Source organism: Copidosoma floridanum, unplaced genomic scaffold (assembly GCF_036245765.1).
Source record: "Copidosoma floridanum isolate Cflo_tuat_1 unplaced genomic scaffold, Cflo_Japanese_pri ptg000030l, whole genome shotgun sequence".
In the NCBI taxonomy this organism is placed as follows: domain Eukaryota; kingdom Metazoa; phylum Arthropoda; class Insecta; order Hymenoptera; family Encyrtidae; genus Copidosoma; species Copidosoma floridanum.
Window position 1 is genome coordinate 11,344,708 of NW_028321907.1, and position 20,410 is coordinate 11,365,117.

The 20,410-nt window shown below is 37.0% G+C and overlaps 1 protein-coding gene across 1 annotated transcript in view; it reads right to left on the bottom strand.

Annotated features, from left to right (window-relative positions):
- Positions 1–20,410, bottom strand: part of Rab3-GEF (Rab3 GDP-GTP exchange factor) — a 38,489-nt gene that overhangs the window by 13,467 nt on the left and 4,612 nt on the right. Inside the window, exons 2-21 of the mRNA XM_089597119.1 lie at positions 17,634–17,930; positions 15,461–15,629; positions 14,981–15,146; positions 13,805–14,024; positions 11,369–11,523; positions 10,958–11,261; positions 10,515–10,844; positions 10,111–10,143; positions 9,099–9,217; positions 8,267–8,991; positions 7,948–8,189; positions 6,603–6,749; positions 4,217–4,606; positions 2,145–2,213; positions 1,844–2,044; positions 1,185–1,383; positions 878–937; positions 509–642; positions 272–430; positions 8–199 (exon numbers count right to left, since the gene is read on the bottom strand). Coding sequence (XP_089453245.1) covers positions 8–199; positions 272–430; positions 509–642; positions 878–937; positions 1,185–1,383; positions 1,844–2,044; positions 2,145–2,213; positions 4,217–4,606; positions 6,603–6,749; positions 7,948–8,189; positions 8,267–8,991; positions 9,099–9,217; positions 10,111–10,143; positions 10,515–10,844; positions 10,958–11,261; positions 11,369–11,523; positions 13,805–14,024; positions 14,981–15,146; positions 15,461–15,629; positions 17,634–17,732 — 4,113 coding nt within the window. The 5' untranslated portion in view covers positions 17,733–17,930. The remainder of the gene's footprint in view (positions 1–7; positions 200–271; positions 431–508; positions 643–877; positions 938–1,184; positions 1,384–1,843; positions 2,045–2,144; positions 2,214–4,216; positions 4,607–6,602; positions 6,750–7,947; positions 8,190–8,266; positions 8,992–9,098; positions 9,218–10,110; positions 10,144–10,514; positions 10,845–10,957; positions 11,262–11,368; positions 11,524–13,804; positions 14,025–14,980; positions 15,147–15,460; positions 15,630–17,633; positions 17,931–20,410) is intronic.

Sequence of the window (20,410 nt, forward strand, 5' to 3'; positions counted from 1 at the left end):
AACGCACCTGAGACATGAGCGAACTGTCGAAGCCACTCTCCGACAGATCCTTGCTCCAATAGTGAGTGTGAGCTATTTCCATCATTTGAAACACGGAAGCCATACCACCTAGGCCATAATTAGCGTAGGTATACGCCAAACCCTGCGCTATCGTCTGAAGGCACTTTAGCATTCCCTTGTAAACGGGCTTTGATATGCACTGTAATCAAATAGATCGTGCCAATTTGTTGAAATTTTGATAAGCGTCAGCTATTTATATGCTCAAACTCACGACATCGTCGACGTGATCGTCAGGACTAATTTTCCTGTTCAAGCCCTTGTTAAGCTTGGTTACCATAAAGTCCCGATAACTCTCGTCCTCCATGAGTTGCTTGAGCCTTTTTAGCTTGAGCCAACCCACACCCTCACCAGTCATAACATTAGTGATCACCTGCAGGAGCGTAACGTTATCCAAATTGCAATAACAAATGTAAGGGATGAGGAAATAATACGCGTAGTATGTAATTACATCAGTGAGGAAGGCCTGATTGTCCGTGTTTGTGTTGGTTCTCTCTGCGTTTTGTTGCCTCCTGAGCTCCTCCTGATTCTTAGCCGACGAGTGCTTTATAAGCGAGGTTCGCTCGACTAAGCTCGATTTACCGCCTTGGGGAACAATTTTTGCAAATTAGCCAAAAATTATACCAAAAAATATACCAACAATCCCACCTAACAGTTGTGCGGGAATGAGGGGCTATGAACACGTGACTAAGATGACATGCAATCTATATTTAAGCATACTCTATCCAGGATATATCTATGTGTGATTTACAAAGAGGCGTGTCAGACACTACGTTTTATGGCACAATATTTTTGTTTACTTCTGTAATTGTTTGTATACCTTTGGATTTTTGCGACTGAGGGAGGACAGTGGCATTTCGATTAGCATTATTCTTACTACCTGCGAATGACAGCGGAGACAACATTTTTTGGTTTATTCAAAAGTAAAGTGATGGATACTCTACACATTCTGCTAAACTACTGCTTGAAAAAAAAAAATCTCGGCCGAAGATCGCTTAAATTATCAGCTGCATGAAATATGAAATATTCACACGTGGCTCGATACACGTACTTACTTTAACGGGAAACAAAAAAGGAAAAGAAAAATGTCACGCGGGTGATGAAGAAGTGTTCGTACGGGCACTAACCGAAAAATCCGCTAAACATGCTGGAGGTTTCTTTGGCGATGCCATTGAGGTCGCTGCTGAAATTACTGAAGAAGTCCCGACCGATTTCACGTCTACCGGTTCGGGCGTCCGATTGCACGAGCTGTGTTCCCGAGTCTTTCCGTTGGATCATGGTTGCTGGTGGCGAAGGTGGTGGTGATTGCTGAGAATCTCCTAGACCCTAAGTGACAAATAAAATATGTTTTTCATCATCAATTTCACTGTACTTTAGAGTGTATTTGTGGGGAAGTCAGTTAATCGATATCTTCATTACATCTGTTTCACACTATATTGAAAAGCTCCATTGTAACATAAAATAATTTTCAAAGATATTTTTACATTACAGAAATTGGTGAATTCATGTCTGAATCATTCAAAATGTGATAATTCATCGGTAAGGATTTCTTTTTTCTTACTAAAATTATCGAATGGTTGCAAATGCTTAAATTTATCTTTAACGCAAAAGATGTTAGAAAATAAGTATCCTTAAGTTCATTCCGTGATTTTTCAAAGCAAATATACTATAATATTGCCCAAGTACTAGCTTGCTAAAAGTTAATTTTTCGCAATCAATGGGGCAAAAAAAAATTGATTAAAATTATAAACGTATAAATTATAAACTAATTTTCAAAAATGACAACCTTGAGCAATCCCTTCTTCGCGGCAGCTTCCTTAGCAGTCTTGGTCAGATCTCCTATGGTGCTCTTCCCCACGTACGTAAGATCGTCCAGGGTGTTTTTGCTCACCCCAGCAGCAGTTTTGCTCGCCTCGAGGGCCGTCTTTGACACCTCCTGCACCGACTTGCTCGCCTCGCCCATCGCCTTCTTCGTCTGCTGGGTCAGCTGAATTGCACAAATCGTAGCGTCAGATGATTACGTTTCGAGGAGTCATTGGATTGTTGGGTACGATCATAAGTAAGAGGAATTCTTAAAGAAAACTAACTTGCTCGAGAGGCGCAAAGAGACTGTCCTCTCCGGCTTCAGAAATTTTTTCCTTGGCTTGGTGTTTCAGCTATATTACACATTAAAACACATTGATCGTAAAAGGCCAAATAAATATAAGTAGACGACATTTGACACTTGTAACATCAATCACAATATTAAATCATATGACATTGAAGACAGTAATACATTAAAATCAGCACGCGGTATGTATAAAGTTTACAACAGCAAAAAATCCTTGATTAATTTAAAGCCAATTCACTTCTTTTCCTGTGTAAAGTAACAATGATAGTTATAGTATGACTTACAATAATAGTTTTGATAATGCAAAACCAAAAATCATGTTCATGATAAGCAGATCTCATTGAATTGGATATGAAAAAATAACAAGTGTACCTACAGAAAAGTCATTACGTTGTTTGATATTCCACAAAAATTCTGCATGTGGATAAAAAATACTAATATGAGGTACTACGTATTTACAGGTTTTTCATCCATTGACTGCAATTTATACGATTTTCGAATCCATGTCAACAATAATATCTATCAGATCTGTCAAGTATTGGTCGTCTGTAGTATTTTTTAAATCAGTTTTGATTTCTGTTGAAAATAAAAAAAAAGTATCTAGCATTGTTTGATAATCTACTTGATGGACATAATTAATCAAAATTAGTATTCTTTTTTACTTTGACAATTGAAACCTTCATCCACATATTTTAATTTGCAACCAATGGATGGTCAAAATGAAAGTAAACATATTTACATTAGTTTTGTTTAAAAAACCATTTGGAGTCCTGCCCTTTTTTTAGCGCGAGAGCAGCTAAAGAGCTCTACGAGAAACAGAGCCCAGACGTTGAATTGGATAAGATGTTGTGTATAATATCGGACTTTCAATCAAGTCCACACTAGAGTTTTGTCTTGTGCCGAGCTTTTTTGTTATGTTTTGCAACTGATGTAAGTGTGTGTCTTGTAAAAATGTTATCTTTAATGTTAATCATTAATATGTTCTCCAATACATACGAAGTCTAATTTATTAATATAGTTGGTGTACCTGACGAGTTTCAATATAACTTCGTACACAAAATAGATGTTTAATTAAATAATACTAGTAAAACTATTTACAACTAGAGACTAATGAAAATCATTCAAACGAAGTAAAATTAATATTTAGCAACGGAAAATGTCACCGAATCAAAGTAACTTTTAAAAGAGAAAACGTACAGCCAGGAACTTTAAATTTTTCGTACGAATAACCATTGAACAAGAAACAAAACTCATCAAAGAAAAGCTATGAAAAATGTTCCAAGTCATACAAGTTTCATATTCTTACTACTTCACTAAAAGCCATTTCAGACCTGGGATGGATATTTTCTTATTTTCAAGTAAATAAAATAGAAATGCGAACATCCCGTGGACAAATTATTTGGTGACGCCGAGGAAAAAGAAAATCAAATCCCCCCCTTTTCCGTTTAACATCCCTTCAAAGTCTCGAGAGCCACTTTATCGAGAATTTTCTCGGCTCGAAGCACACCTCAGTGCAGAGTTTAATTGGACTAGCACACCTACTGCGTGTAACTTAATTTCACAGCCTTGCAACTTTGAAAAGTCCATTCACGACGGGCTCTTGTTGACGTTCAACTTTCGCGCTCTGCGTTGCGTAAAATTAAATTTCACCGGAGCCCGTGAAAATTTTCTTTATTTTAAAGACGATGTTTCCTATGATACAACATAAATTTGAAAGTGTATGTTTAATTAGCCAACAAAGACAAGGGTCGTGTATTCCCGACACCAGAAAAACAAAAATGATAAGCAAAATTCAACACAATTCCTGCTCCTCACATGAACATTGACACACCCAAAGCGAGCTAAAATCGAGAGAGAGAGAGAGAGAGAAACAAACAAAAATTGGCTAAATAATGTTCCAAATGTAGGATATAAAAATCAATGTCACCTATAAAACGTGAGAAAAAAATAATAAAAATACATGCAGCAAAAACACCATCGACAACAATACCGGCTGCTCGAACGCAACAGGCAAAAGAGAGCGTTCGAGGGCAGCTTTCGCTTTCACACCTTGTCCATGTGGGCAAGCAGGCCGTCCTGGCTGCTCTGCCTCGTAGTCTCTCTAACTAGTTCCTTCGCCTGGCTGGCGATCTGCTCAAACAGCGAGCCCTGCGAGCCCTGCCTGAGCACACCGTTACCCGTCCCTCCTCCTCCTCCTCCACTACTACTAGCCACGCTACTACTACTGCTCTGACGGCCGACGCTTCCTGTCGTCGACTGATGGCGTTGCTGCTGATGGGCCAGACCGGCTGAACTCTGCCTGGGCAAGCTGGCACTGCTTGGCTCCGTTTGCTGCCGAGAGAGAAGAGGATTCGCGGCTGAGCTGAAGCTCGAGGTACGGGCCAGGACGTTGCCTACGCTGGGCTGGCGCTGCAGGCAGGTCGGGCTTATCGGTGGTACCTGAAGGTCACACACAGGGTCGAGTGGGCTGTTTTTTCTCGTCTCTTTTCGGGTTTTTTTTTTTTTTTTTTTTTTCATACATATTTTATTTTAATTTTGGGTGGTTGCATGCACATTTTTACCTAATTTTTGCGTGCCCAAGAACCAGAAATTTTTTCACTATATTTCTCGATTCTCGCGAATTACTTGATTGTTTTATACCTAGGATTTTACAAGTTTTACTTACAATGTGCACATTTCAAGAACTAAGGAATTCAAAATTAAAAAAAAAAAAACATAATTCACAAGTTGTACAAGGTATACATAAATCATATACACAATTAAATTTTGTACTAATAAATAATAATCGTATTTGAGACTAAGTCTGATTGGTGAATGACATTTTGTTGGCGCATCACTAATATCTTAGCGCAAGAATCAAATTCTGTTTAGTATTATTGTAGAATTGTTTTTCAACAATATAACTGGGATAATTAAGTATTTGCTTTTGTGGCACTGTTTGGCAGTCTTTTGTTGCAAAAAAATAGCGATTGCCAAGGATTTGTCTTACATTTGAAAAAGTGTAGCATTGTTTTTCTAAATTAAAATTTAGTAGTTATTTTTAATTTTTAGAAACACCCAACAATACGTTACATTGACTTGTTAAAGTGACCTTTTTATTCATATTTAGTCATAGATATTAGCAATTTGTCTACTTCACATACAACTACCTTCTTTTTTTTATTTAAGTAAAAGTTGAAGTAAAAATATTATTGTGGTAAATCGTAAATATTTCGTGCAAAAAACTTCATGAATCGAAAAAAATTTTAGAAGCTACGTGAAAATTGTTTTTATTCACCCCTCTACAAACTTAATTTGTATGCCAAAATCTCACCAACTCGACCCAATCTCTAAAAATTCCCAACTAGATTTTACAAGGGTAATACTGTCTTTCAAAAAATGTAATAACACGTTGAAATATAATATTAGTTTCTTAGTACTTACAAACATCATGCATGATAGTTCAATAATACATTACATTAAGATCTAAGATACTCAACACGTATTAAAAAAAAAAAAACCAAAGTCTTCTTTCCAACGTCAACTTTTCAACTTTTGTTTAGCTACAATTTTTAACTACATTCTAACTTGTGTGGTAAAAGTGCTGTAAGGGTTTTTCCAGCTTGAATATGAAACAAATTAAAATTGTAATAGCTCAAGGTTTTAAAAGATGGTGCACACTAAACTTTATCTTGACGCATACCCTTTTCAACGTTAAACTTATATAAATTATTTCGATGCTAACTATGTTATAAATGATTAAGGGATTATTTATTTAACGATGCACACAAAAATAAAATAATTTAAAAAAAGTTTAATGGGGCAAGTGATCAATGCAGTGCAAGGCGAATAACTTAATGGTAAAGAGGCTTTTATCAAGCAAACACTAAATAGAGAGAGAGAGAGAGAGCAGGTGTTTGTAAAAGAGTCTGAGAGCTAAAAATGCCTCATACGTGTAAATTAAAAAAAAAAAATTTGTTAACTTATTACAAAACTGCGGAGTAGAACTACTGTAAGCGTGTAAAAATTTACTGATTTTATTATTACGGCAAACTATTTTTTTTAGATAAATTATTTGAGTATGGAATTTTGAGGACACACATATAATTATATAAATAATTTTTTTTGGTAAACGTAAAACATGTTTTTTCAAAAGTGTTTGAATCATATTTTATGCATGAAACAATAAAAATCGTTCCACTTAATAATAATGCTGTTATTAGTATTTGATCATTGTGGTCTCAAAAGTTTCAAGAATATTTTATAAAAAAAAAAAATATGTAAAAAAAAAAAAAAAAAAAAAAAGTAAAAGCTTTAGAAGGTGACAGTACAAACAAAATTGTTCAAAGATACCAGTAGTAATATACACATTATAAATACAAAATTATGGGTGGTTGGGATTACAAGAAAAATTAGACAGATAAGACAGGCAGACGACAGTCGCTCGATGACTCACTGGAGTGATGGACCGAGAGGAGCGCCGTCGGGGAAGATCGATCCCGAGCTGGCTCAGGGGAACGTTTTGTGCGCTGAGGATCGTGCGAGGTGTCGTGGTCGTCGAGGCCGAGTCTGACTCGTTACTAAGACCGCCCTCCGTTTTATCCTGTTTTTCTCAATTTCAGTTTTCGTTTTTTTGTTAGTTTTTGTTTTGTTTTTCATCGCCACACCATGCACGCGCATGTTTTGTGTTTGTCCCAGCAGCAGCGCCAATTGTTACATGTTATATGCATCATCATTAGTACAATTATCATACATTTTTTTCGTTTTTAAGTCCGGATCGCCTGAGCACCCCTCCTTGTTTTTTACGTACTTTTAAATGCTATCTTGTTCTGTTGCACGCTTGCACTTTTTCTACTTTGTTAAGAAAACTTGGCCAATACACTGATAGTGTCAAAGTTTAATATATCATTGTTGTTTATCTATGAGTGTCGTTTATGTAGTTTGATAGGGAATAAAAATCAGTGGGAATATTTATTTGGCAAAAGCATTCTTGGTGTCGACATGAAGAGAAGCATTATAAAAAGAGGGAGATCGTATAATAGTTGTAGCGAAATATTTTATACAGTGAAAATACAATTTGATTATTATAGAGATCAACTGCTCTAGTATCCACAAATTTATTGAGTTACACTGGACCTGAGGTGTGCAGAGTTTTAATTGTTACTAATTATTAATCAAAAAAGTAATTAATTCATTTTAAATAATTAGATCAACAGTAACTTGTGTGAAAAAGTGTCAAGACAATAGCAAGCAAAGCATTTTGTCTAAACAAATGAATTAAATTTTATCAAATATTTCAAATTCTTTGAAACGCTGCCCCTCTCCGTACGTGGCTCTTATTTTTGAAATAATTTTATTTTTTATTTTTTACAAAGTTGTATATTACAACCAATTTATTTACCAAATGTCAATAATTGAATATGTAAATGAGAAATGCATGGATAATGCAATAATGTTGTTTCATGACCGCAAGTGAAAAGGTGCAATGCATGTATACATCTATGCATAATGAGCAATGTCGAATGACTGATATTGTATGCTCAATGGGTGCGTAACAAATGCAGTATATGTTACGCCAATGTATAAGAAAAAAAAAAATCAATCTAATTCCGTAACGAAGAGACAATGATTGGTTCTCTACATGTACGTATCGAGAATAAAAAATGGAGAGAGAGAAAAATGACGAAAAAATGAGGGGAGTGCGCAGTAGTGCGAGTCCATCGTAAATATAAAAAAATATGAGAACTAGATAGGCTCATGTAAGTAAAGATGGAAGAAAAAAAGTTCATGCTCCCACTCACATTGTCAGCCTTGGTCGTGGAGGCGGTCACCTGGGAGTTGTCAGCCTTGGCCGCCATCTCCAGCTCAGAGTCCCGGTTGAGGCTTGGACTGCTGAGGTCGCTGTGGCTGGACGACGAGCTCGCCGGGCTCTCGGGGCGCTCCTCCGTCTCCGCCTCGGCGCCGGGGTACTGCAGCGAACTCGGCGGGTTGTACACGTTCCGGGCGTCGATCGACAACGACATTGGCGGCAGCTTACGCGTCACTGCATTCACACCACCCACACGTATAGAGCATAATGTTTGAAAGCTATGGGGCACACTGTATACGGAGTATACTGACTCGGGGACAGATCGCTGCTGGCCATCTCGGAGACAAAGTCGCTGAGGGACGAGTACGAGGAGCTGGTGCTCTCGGCGGCCTCGGAGTCGGAGCCGCTCTCGTCGGTCGGCTGGCTCTCGAGTTCCCTGAGGGCCTTGACGGCGTTGGCCAGCGAGCTGACCGAGTCCCAGACCGGGAAGACGATGGGCTCGAGGGTCGGGGCGTACCACTTGGGCTTGTCGCCGATCTGGCTGGGGTCGCAGATGCCGGTCTGGATCCTGAGGAAGGCCACGTTGCTCGGCGTGAGGGACCACTCGGCTAGAAACTCGACGGCCTGAGTCCTGGCGAACTTGTCGAGGAACTGACTGGCGCGGGGCCGCGAGCGCAGAAACGAGTTTATTTGGAAGGCGACGACAGGCCTCGGGTAAAGTCTCAGGGTGCGCGTGTGCTCGGTGAAGTTGGCCAGGAGATTCTGGGAGTTGAAGAACCGGACCATGGCGACGCGGGTGGCCACGTCGACTGAGTCGACGTCGTTGCCGTAGACGAAGGGGTTGTTCAAGCTCGTCTGTAAGTTGCTGTTGGCGGAGCTGGTGGCTTGGGGTGAGGCCTTTTGGGAGCTTGGCGTGGAGCTCAGGTGAGAGATGGCGAGTGATGGACGCCGGGGTGACGAGGTACCTGGCGAGTTGAGTGGACTTAGACCCATCGCGGTGATGTCGATACTCGGGCGCTGCTTTGCTGAGGCGACGCTGGTGGTGTGAGAGGTCAGGTTTTTTTTTTTTTTTTTTTTTTTTTTTTCAAATATACAAGGTAAATGAAAAAAAAAAAAATTTAATTTCCGAATGCTAAAGTATACCTCAATGTCGAGTGGTGGGATGCTGTGCTCTCCCTCCGGCTCTGCGGTGAGTGCGATTGTTGGGGGGCGTTCTGCGGCGTCATCAAGTTCGGTTGGGGTATCGACATGCTGCCCAGCGCCTGAACAACACACAGATATCGGATTCTATCATTCCCCTTAATTACGCTATTTTGCTAACCACTGATATCAGCTGTTTAGGTACTATACCATTTATTACTGCTAAGTACACAGTCACTTGTTTTATCTACTTGACTTACTTCTAACTAAAGTTTGTGTATTTTGTGCTAAATTAATTATTACCCATGGAAAAGAGAAATTTACATTCATAAAGCCATTAAATTAAAAAATTGTATTTATTCATGTATCTGGATGTGGTTGTAACTAATCGTTAAAATTAAAATTTAACTAAATTTTATTAATTAAAATAAAAAAAATAAATATTTAACTCAAATCATTTTACCATTCAATTAACAATTCATTATCGAATAAAAACAAGTTTTTTCGAAGATTTAAAAGAATTTTAATAAAGTTTTTATCATAAAATTCAAGTAAAAGTATCTTAAGAATTGCAGGGAGTTATCACGAATTTTTTTTCCAGGAATTCTTAAAAAAATTAAGACACTCGAATTTAAGTTTTAGAAGTGACATAAGTATTTAAATTCCAGATAAAATCAATCAAAAGGTTGATGCTTGTGCGCAAGATTTTTTGGAAGTATTATCGGACTATCGTTGTGACTATCGAGGTTTTTACGTTTAGCTCTGTAAATCTCTGTAAAATCTCTCACAGAATCGTTAAAAAAAAAGAAAAAAAAGAATATATACTAGTTATCATGCCAATCCTTACTCCACCGTATTGAAGATACATTTAAGCTACAACGTCAATTCCCATAAATAATGTAATAAAAATAAAAGAAAAATAGATCCATCTAAAATTACGCATGCAGCACTACAAAATAAATGTAAGCTACGAACGGCACACCTCTACCTAACATAGTGAGAAAAAAATATTTACACCACTGCCCGCCTGATCCATCAGTTGCATTGCCTGTAGTAGCATATTGATGTGCAGAGAGAGAGAGACAGAGAGAAAGAAAGAAGAAATAAGTTAAAAAACACATAGTTAGTTGGCATCATGTACGTATATATGTATAGACATTGATTGAAAAAAGAGAAATCTATAGTATGGTGTATATATAAGCGATAAATCATTAAATCAATAAATTGAGACATGTATATGCGGAGGATGCATATTTTTCAGTCGATATAGAGAAAGCCAGACAGAGAGAAAGACACTTGACGCACGCTTGGAAAAATTAAATCTTTTATTATTGCAATTGAAAAAAAATAAAATAAAATGACGCAGCTTAATCGTCATGTGAAAAAAGATGAAAATCGAGACATTGACAAAGCTTTCACCTGTAACAGATGATTCTTGAGCACCGAACCCTCAGGCTCGGGCAGAGGGGGTAAATTATCGCCCAGTCCACTGGGAGGCGTGATGCGATTGCTGTCCAAATCAACCAGCCAGACGTCATCGGGTATGCGAAAGTTTTTCTTGAACATAAGAAACGAGGCCGGAATGCCGATGACGTAGGGCGTGGGCGCCAGAAGAAGCTGCTCAGCCCCGCTCATGCTCGTCGGTAGGAGGGGGATGGCCGGGAACATGTACTCCAGGGGGTAGATCATCGTCACGAACGCCATCACCGACATGGACAGTGCATTGTAGTCACGCGATTGAAGGAGTATCTGCGATGAAAATAGTTTCCTTTTGTTCATAACTTTGCACGGTATGCTCGAAGTATTCGAAGGATTCCTCGATTGTGTTAAATCGTGAGCTCGAATTGAAATGGTAATCGTACCTTGTGTTCAAGCAGGATGAGGGCGAGCACTTTCAGGCAGATGTCGACGCCGAGGAGCTCGAGCGGCAAATGAAGCGGGAAATCAACGAGGGTGAAGCGCGTGTGATCGGGAAGGGCGAAGCACAGAGGTGGCTGCATGACTGGGGACAGAATCTCGACCTCGACGCGGGTCTTGGTTGGCACGGGAACTGGAGCACTCAGTAACCTTAGGATCCAAGTCTCAATTTCGCGTACGTCGTGCAGTACGATCGACGATGCGCCCTCCATCGATTGGCCGCACAGTACTGACCATACATTGGTGTCTCTGCGTGGAGGAATATTGTATTTTTTTTTTTTAATTTTAATTGAATTGACAGTTTTATAGACAGTATGTAAAACAGTTGTAATTAAAGTGGTTTGAATGTTTCGTACCTGTGTTGTCGGGAAGCACCGACCCTCTGTGGCATCGACGTTTCGTTGCAAGCGTCGATAAGTTTCTTGAGAACGTAAAGGCATTCGCGGAACATGGAGAAGAACGGGTGATGAGAAATTATGCAGAGTGAAGTCAGCGTGTGATTTCGCATTCTCTGCAATCGAAAAACAAAATATTCATAAAGATGAGTTTAATCTCCGTTAAGTGTAATACGAGATGTATCGAATTTTCGTCTTTGTGCATAACTGCTGCACCTAGAAGTTTTAAAGTACCTAATTTATAAATTATGATAATTATAAAAATATAACATCCATAATAAAAATATGAAAGCTTCAATGGTTTACTAACCATTTGAAATATGATATCAAAAGAAGATATTTTTATAAAAATTAATAACATTTGAATTTTATTTTTTAATCCAGCTAAATTTTTTTTTTTTTAATCCTGCGATAGTAATCAAACGTTACTTTTTGTAAAATTATTTTAATCTTAAAAAAAAAAGTTTTATTTCATACTAATACATGATACACTGACCACTGACGTCTTTCGAAAAAATTTTACTTAAATTATTTTAAAAAAATTTTATTTTTCAATTAAACAGTTAAAATTTTTTTATTTAGAAGTCTTTAAAATAAGCTACAAATTAACTTTTTAATATGTTAAAATTATTTCGGTTTTTTAATACAATAACAAACAAAATAAATTGAATAAAAATAAATAAAAATACAAATCCTCCTAATATCAATAGTAACTAATTTTTAGTAAGTTAAAAATACGAAAAATTTTGGGGGTAAAATGTTATTAAAAGTGAAGCCAAAAAATAAAAAAAAATCACTCCTATTAAAACGAATGCACCAATTGAAAAATATAATTGTTTTAACTAAAATCTTTGAATCAGGCCATGAGACTGTACACTTAAAAATTATTTCATTTATTCTTTTAAAAACGTTCATCTGTACACTCGGAAGGAATTAATTGTATGAATATTAAACATTTTCCTAACTAGACACAACTTATTTTTCAAGCAATATATATTTTGTTCACATGATCACAACTGTAATCAATGATCATAATTGGCTTCATTTGAAATTATTTTTTTTTTTTTTTTCGTAATAGTGCGCGGAAAACAGGTTTTTTCCACATTATTTTTAGTGCGGCACATCAAATTTCCCACACTGATCATGAAAAAAGTGTGTGGAAAACTGTTTTCCAGTGCGCGGCAAACGTTTTCCAGTGTGCAGAAAATCATTTTCCACACTCCTGAAAATATTTTTACAAAAATTTTTCCACAAAACCAACGGAAGCACAAGCAACCAATAAATACCTGATACACATAGAAAACTGTGGAATTCAGTAAAAAAAATTGCACACAGTCTTTATAAATTTTCTTTTATAAGTTGTATTCTATTTAATTATAATATTTAATTAACCAGTTGAAACACAAGATTTTTCAAATAAAATTGTAAAATTGTAACAAAATTAGGTTTATTTATATAGTTTTTAAAAAATGGAAATGATTTTTTTTTTTTTGAAGAACGATTATTTTATTTATTTTGTAGTCGGAATTTTTGCACCCCCCCCCCAACCGGGGTCTTCGCCCCCTAGTCCCCTACCAGGGACTGCCGCCCCTGGATCCCGCACAACCTATCTTGTGAGTTAATTATTTTTTACTTTATAATCAACTATTTTTTAATAATTCAGAAATTTGTTATATTAATAATAATTGTATCCAGCTCATACGGTTGAATAATGCAAAGTGCATAAACTTCAAAATCATTATTTAAATTACTTATTCTACTATTTATATCAATTTTTCGCACACATATTACGAAAAATGTTGTACGTAACTCGTGCGGACGAGTTCCCGTACTCGTGTGATTGACTCGCACTCGTGGCCGATGCCAGTAACTCGTGCCCTGCGATCACACTCATGCTACGCACTCGTGCGCTCAACTGACACTCGTTCCCAGCAACTTCTCCCACTTGTGCGCGTCAATCACAACTCGTACGGGAAATCTTTTATTCTGCACTTGTAACGTAAATAACTATTTATATACATTCAGGAAATATAAAGGTTTTTAACTCGTTTTCAGTCAATAAATTTATCCCGTCCTCTCTCTGCCTCACCTTTCCCTTTTATCAGTCCCTTGCCTCTCCAAATTCAATTCCCACGAAAGGGTCTATCGTCCATCCTCATACACCACATGTCCATACAGCACACTCTCGTCCATACAAAAGCTCGTGTGCAGCGCTCGGGCACTGAATCGATTAACGTAAAAGCATCAGCAGGTGTTCTGCTGCTACAACTTGATTTTACACGGAATATTATAGCACAGAGCCCAACTGAGCCACGACTCACGTACGTACTGTACTTGTATGAATTTAGTGCCCGCATGTATGTACATCAAGGTATAATGTATACACCATGCACTCACCTGACGGCGTCGAGAGGCACGGGGGGAAGGTGAATGGCTGCCACCGCTCTCGCTGTCAGCACTGGGCGCGGTAACACCCAGCCTCGGTGGATGCTGGTGCTGGTGGGTCTGGCCGTCCGAGTCCCGGCGGCTCTCGCGCTCCGAATCGCTTGGGCCCAGCACGCTGCTCCTGTGATCGCTGTGAAAGAACAATGGGTTCTTTCGCTCGGCCCGGTCGAAACTTTTTTCGACGAATTTTCGTGGTGGTGAGAATGAATGTTCGATTCGTTTTTATGAGAGGTTTTTGGGCTTTTTCGAGTAACATTTTTTCCGTTTTATTTATTTTGACTGCACGATGGGTTTTGCTTTTTTTTTCCAAATAATTGAGTAAAAACACGATGAGCAACGTTTTGCTACATATTTTTAGTACTGCATTTTAATAGCTACAGCAGTACGAACACACTTTTCCTTGACTTTGCAAACTTATTAAGAATTTTTTGAGACGAGTCAAGGATTTAAAAATTTTTAAACTTGAACCTAAATTGATAAAGAGATGCGAAAGTGTTTCAGGAAAATTTAAATACGAAACGTTTATGAAGACAACGTAAAACAAAAAAAAAGGTCCTTTACCGAAGTTTGATCTAAAGCATACTTTCTGGGACGGTATCAATTTGAAATGAATGAATTTTTTCAGCATAGAATACTGTAGGAGAATTTTTAGAAGATTTCGTAAGCTCTTTAATTGAGTTTACAGGCTCGTTGCACGTGTTGGTGAAAATGAAAAAATCCAATGCTAGTTATTTAAATTTAATTTTTCTTTCGATGAATTCACATTTCTGTAGTAACCCTCGATGGAGCAGTGAATTTCAGAGTAAAACGCATTATATCTATTGCCGATAAGCAACGAATTACGAGCTGGAAGAGAAATTCATTTGCCCAAACTAATCTGTTAGCTCCATGGGCAAAAAGCTACTTATTTCAGATCGACTGCAAAAATCTCGTGAAATGTTTCATAGTAGGTGTACCAATATCCCACATTTAAAGATTAAAAACGCATTTTTCAGTCAGAAAAAATTGCACGATTAAGTAAGAAAGTCGATGGTGTTTAAAAAAAAAAAAAAAAAAAAAAAAACAAAAGCACCGAAAGTGATGATCATGTGGATGCTAAAAAAATGACGATGGAACCATTAAACAGACCTGGAAAACGCCGAATCGGAGCTTTTTTCGACGCTCTTTCTCCAACTTTCGCGTCGTATGTTCGTGTTCTGCTTGTCCTTCCGAAAGCCGATAGCCGCCGCTCCGTTGGCCCCAGGCCGCTCCACCGGACGGTAAAAGTTCACGCATATCCCAAACCGGGTTTTACCTGTTGCACACACATATAACACAAACACGCTGTACAATATACATAAGAATACATGAGAAAGCTCGCAAAAGCTCATTTTTCTTTTTTTGATACTGCTTTTTGATGAGCTTTTCACAGAAAATACATTGACGAGAAATCCGCGTAACGCGATACGAAAATGGTGTCTTCGTGAGAAGCAAAGGAACACACATTGACACAGTATACAGGGTCGCCATTAAGCTTCAGGAAAGGCAAGTCAAGCGGTTAAGTCAACAATGGAATCGAGAAACACTTTGCAAGCTCTGTCGGATAAAAGAAGAGCAACGACAACTTACCCGAGTCCTTGTCGGTAAGTGTGAACGTAAACGAGTTGGCCTCGCGCTGAGCACTCCTCTTGGGTCCGGCGCTACTGCAACCCTCGGGCTGGCAAAAGTAAACCATGTCCAGCGGGAGTGGAAAATCCTTGTGGTCCTCGAGCGGATATCTGCGCAGCAGCTCCGGCACCTGATACACGCGTATTCGCGTGGATGTAAATATACATTAGATGTCCAAGGTGACGATTGCTTTTTCAAGTTCGTAGCTTTTGGTGATTGTGAGCGTTTCATTATTGCGTATGTAAGAGTTTTTGCTGGTTAAATAAAGAGATTAAACAGAGGATTGATGTTGGATATTTTTGTTGGAACGGAAATTTATGTAAAGTCAACTTCATAGTATGTATCTTTGATTTTTTGTTGTCACGATTCTACAAAAAAAACGTTTTTTAACGTACACGATAAATTTTAACCAACTACCAAATTATATTTCCTCCAGTGATGCGTATAAAAAACTTTTAACAGCGACGACACAAATTTCCAACCGCAAAGTTTAACTATACTGTCTCGTTTTGAGGATTAGTGAAGCTTAAATTTTATTTTACTTGCAAGATAAAAAAGCTTAAATATCCAAGATATTCCTCGAGTTACTTTGACTTGCGAAAAAAATGTACTCTGATGCGCCCAAACTTATGCCATTAGCTGCATGAAAACTAGTATGTACGGTTCACCACTTTGAAGAGCTATCATTTTTACGTTAGTAAATGGGCAGCTCCGGATACTTTTTTTTTCTTTAGTAGTACAAGTACATCTTTTTTTTACAAAAGTCGTATTACTATGATTTTTTGCTATAAAAAATGTACTCTTAATAGACAACTGGAAGTAATGATTCTTCTTGATTTTTAAGTTTCAAAATAAGAAAAAAAAGCATCTATTATCCACCATAGAAAGCATGCGTGTAACTTTTAACAGTATAAATCTTTTTTTAATTACTGAATATTCAAATTTTTAAAACAATACAATTACAGTTTTAAAAAAAGGCCTTCCCAAATTAATTAAAGCAAAGTAGGCATATACTTTGATATTAATATTTTAAAAAGATTTTTAAATTTTTTTTCATCCAATATTTTATAATTTTGAATACCTTTAGGACCTTGGACATTTGTCATTCTGTGTTCAAGCTGCTGTATTTTATAATTGAATTTTTTTTTATGAAGAAAATAATTTAAGTGGATTAAGCTCACGCATATGAACGTGCGTACCGAGTGCAGTAGAAAAAACTGCCAAATGGGACACACTTTTTTAAATTTTGTTGAAATTTGTTTGTCTCCTAGATTAAATTTTTCTGGTTAATTAAAGATTAAATTTTTTATTGTATATAAACAATCTATTTTGTATTTTTCACGATTCGACCATGTACATCGTAAAATGTAATTTAACCAGCGACTACATCAACCAAAAATTCTGTGAATTCAAAAGAAAAAAAAGCTTTTCAACTCTGGCAAAACTTCATTCCCCATCGACCGCAATATCCTCGAATAAAAAACGCAACCTTCAATAATTCATTCATCGAGAATTCCAATAAAAGTTTCAAAAGCCCCACCGGATTCGCATTGAAATTTTCATGACTCCCGATATTCAACCAAAACGCTTGGCACCAGAGCTTTTTCATCTTTGACTGACTTTCATTGCAAAATCGACCATCTACAACTACTGCAATGTAAACACATGTACATTATTTAGATTTGTAAACGTTTAAAAAGTACTTGTATATCAGAAGGGCGAGTAGTCAGTCAGACAGCTTAATTTATCTGTCATTAATAAATCAATCAGCTCTACAAAATCCAATGATTTTTAACAAAAAAAGTTGATGCACCACAAAAGATACAAAACTTGAAACATCATGTCACCAATTTCGTAGTTTGCAAACGCATAAAATATGTAATAGAAGTACGTGGTACACTACAGACATTTTTATACCAATCGTTTAAGAAAGATCATTGCCCAGTTTAGTCAAAATCATGAAACATTCAGTAAACAATCGATTTAGTTATCAACACAACTGTCATGCATTTTATCAACTATTTGCCGAAAAATTATCATTTTTTTAACACACTTAAATTTCCAGTGCAATCAATGAACTGTTCAATGGTTACCATATAACACTCCAAATAAAATACAGACAAAAGAAGCTCACCTGTATGGACTGCCTGGTGGTGGTAGGCGGCGATCTGGTACCAACGATGGCCAGGTAGTCGACCAGCCTGGGGCACAGGAACTTTTTCTGCACGTCCATGGCTTTGTGCGTGGGTGTATCACGCGCGAACGGACGACGAATGCCAAGAGGGTTGAAGAGGAGCTGCGTCACCGTCCTCGCAACGGGAATGACGACGCTCTACTGGAGCTCAGACGGACTGCTGCTGCGCAGCTTGCGATCGCGCCGGCTACAATTGCTGCATCCCCGATCATGATGGGTGCGCCGACGGCATTGCACCTGTGCATACACACGTTTTTAAACATGTACTTGTAGGATTCTAAGCCACTTAAGTACCACGTACAAGAACTTTTTTTTTACTTTACAAAAATTTTATAGTATTCGCGTTACTTCCAGTAGTTCGGGGCCATGGTGTTTTTTTTTTTTTTTTTTGTTTTACAGAGTTTGCAAGCTCGCGGTCGAGTAGGATCAAGCCCTTTGTAAGAGTAAAGAGTCCCCTTTCTCGTGTACGAGCTTACGACGTCACGACGCAAATGAGGACTGGCCGTTTCATATAAAGTAAGGATTGTGTATACTTGGGTTCGATGGATGCCAGAGTTACTTTTGTGTATTTCGCATCTCTAATATTTATAAGCCCTGAGATTGGGGGGGGGAGATTTTTCGATGAATATAAATCAAAATGTTTGCTTGTTTTTATGCATTGCAATCGAGTCAATGGTGCAAGTCCTCTGAGTTTTTTCTCTTTTCCTTACTTCCCTATTTGATACAAACTTGATTGAATGGTAAGAAATATATTTCTATGAAACGAGTATACAAAATTAACTCGTGATAATAGACTTTTTCTGCATTTTGTTTTAAGCTGAAGGAAAGTGATTTTTTTTAAGCTCAAACTAAATGCGACACGAGACTAATGGATGAAAAAAAATGTATGCACGCTTAGATATAGTAATACACGTGCTGGTGCAGCACCTATATAGCTTTATAATCAGCTTTCACGGAACGAAGGCGCCTGCAAACGGAAGTCGCGAAAAAAGCATCGCTTCTATCTTGCCCCGTTGATTTTCCATCGTACCTTATACGTGTAACAATATCATGAGCCGATTCGTCGGTAATGTAATTTTACGTGTATTTGTTTCATGCATTTATAGGCACTGTGAAGATTTAATAATTATATGGAAAATGGATGGTTATTTATGTAAGAAAAATGTTGTATTGTATCTTGAAATAGCCAATTTAAAAAAAAAATGCGTTGAAGCACGCCAAATATTATTTACAGTACGGGTGGACGCTAAAAATCACTCTGATTTTTTTTGTGTAATTTATATACGTATGAGGAGTGTAAGCGATAAGGGGAAATCAGTTATTTATACGTGCGGTGCGTGTGTTGTTGGCCTTATTTTGGTTCAAGGACGTGTTTACCGTGTATGTAGGCATTAATGAATGTGTTGTCTGGACTGGAGTGGAAAGAGGAAATAAAGAGAGGGAACACGAAAGTGTAGGTGTCTGTGAGAATTTATCGACTGTGTGCGCGCGTGTGTTTGGCCTAAGAGTGCTGGCTCCTGCTGTTATATAATTACTTTGTTATAATGCAGCTAGGGCAAGAGTAGATGGCGACGTAAATTGATTTTCTCTGTGATGCAGCTATAGCAGATCGAAGGGTGGTGATTTTTTTCTTTAGGTGAATTTTTCTTTTTTTTTAATAATTAATTAAATAGATTCCGTTTTTCAATTTATCTCTGTTATATAGCATTTTGTAATGGTCCTTATTCCTTTGAAATATAATGTTGAATAGTAGATGAGAAAAATTGTAGGTATTTAAGCGGAAACTAAAATTTTATAGAAAAACTGACCAAATCTTGATGTAATATTTGGACACAACAAGTTTTATTTGAAAACTCTTTTCACTTATATTTTTTTTTACGTGTTTATCTTTTCAAAATTGGACAGTTTCAAAATTGACGTAAAAAATTTAAAAAACTATCAACTTCTTGTTTAAATTGACTGTTGGTGTACTCACGATATCTAAAACAGACAAGTTTCAATTTTAATATGATTTTAATCTCCATATTCTCTTGAACTCTACTCAGAATTGGTTCTACTATCGGTTTCACTATCTTCTGCACATCTTGTTGATCAACAACATCATTAAAAGTAATAATCCTCTCTCAAGTTCTAACTTCTATTATAAAGTTGAAACCAAGTAAAATAGCAGATATAAAGCCATTTTATAATTACTTGCGTGTTTTTTTTTCTCTATTTGAAATAAATTTTCTTTTTTACATTTAATAAAATACTACGTATGTTAAAGCAACAACAACTACAACACTACAAAATCGAGACGAAAAATATACTTTCTGAAATTTACTTCTTTACGGATTTCGGAAAAGTAAAATTTTTATGGAAACAATTTGAGATTCATCACAGTTTATTCCATGAATTGGATTCCGGGATTGTAGATATTGCGCACTTTCCCCTCTTTTGTTGAAATAGATAAAAAATTTTAAGTAGCCGTAACATTAAAATCTGGCATATTCTATAAAATATTTTCATCTTTATACCACCAAGTATAAAAGCTTACTGAATCGTACTTTAATAATAATCTTGAGTGCAAAAAAAGTTGAATGAAAAAACAAACGTAAAACAAAATAATTAACATAATGGAAGCAGGCAGTAAACAACGTGTGCAGAGCAATAAAATCACTTGTACTAATTAATCGAGTACGCACGGGAAAAAATACCTTTAAGTGTATCAAACATTC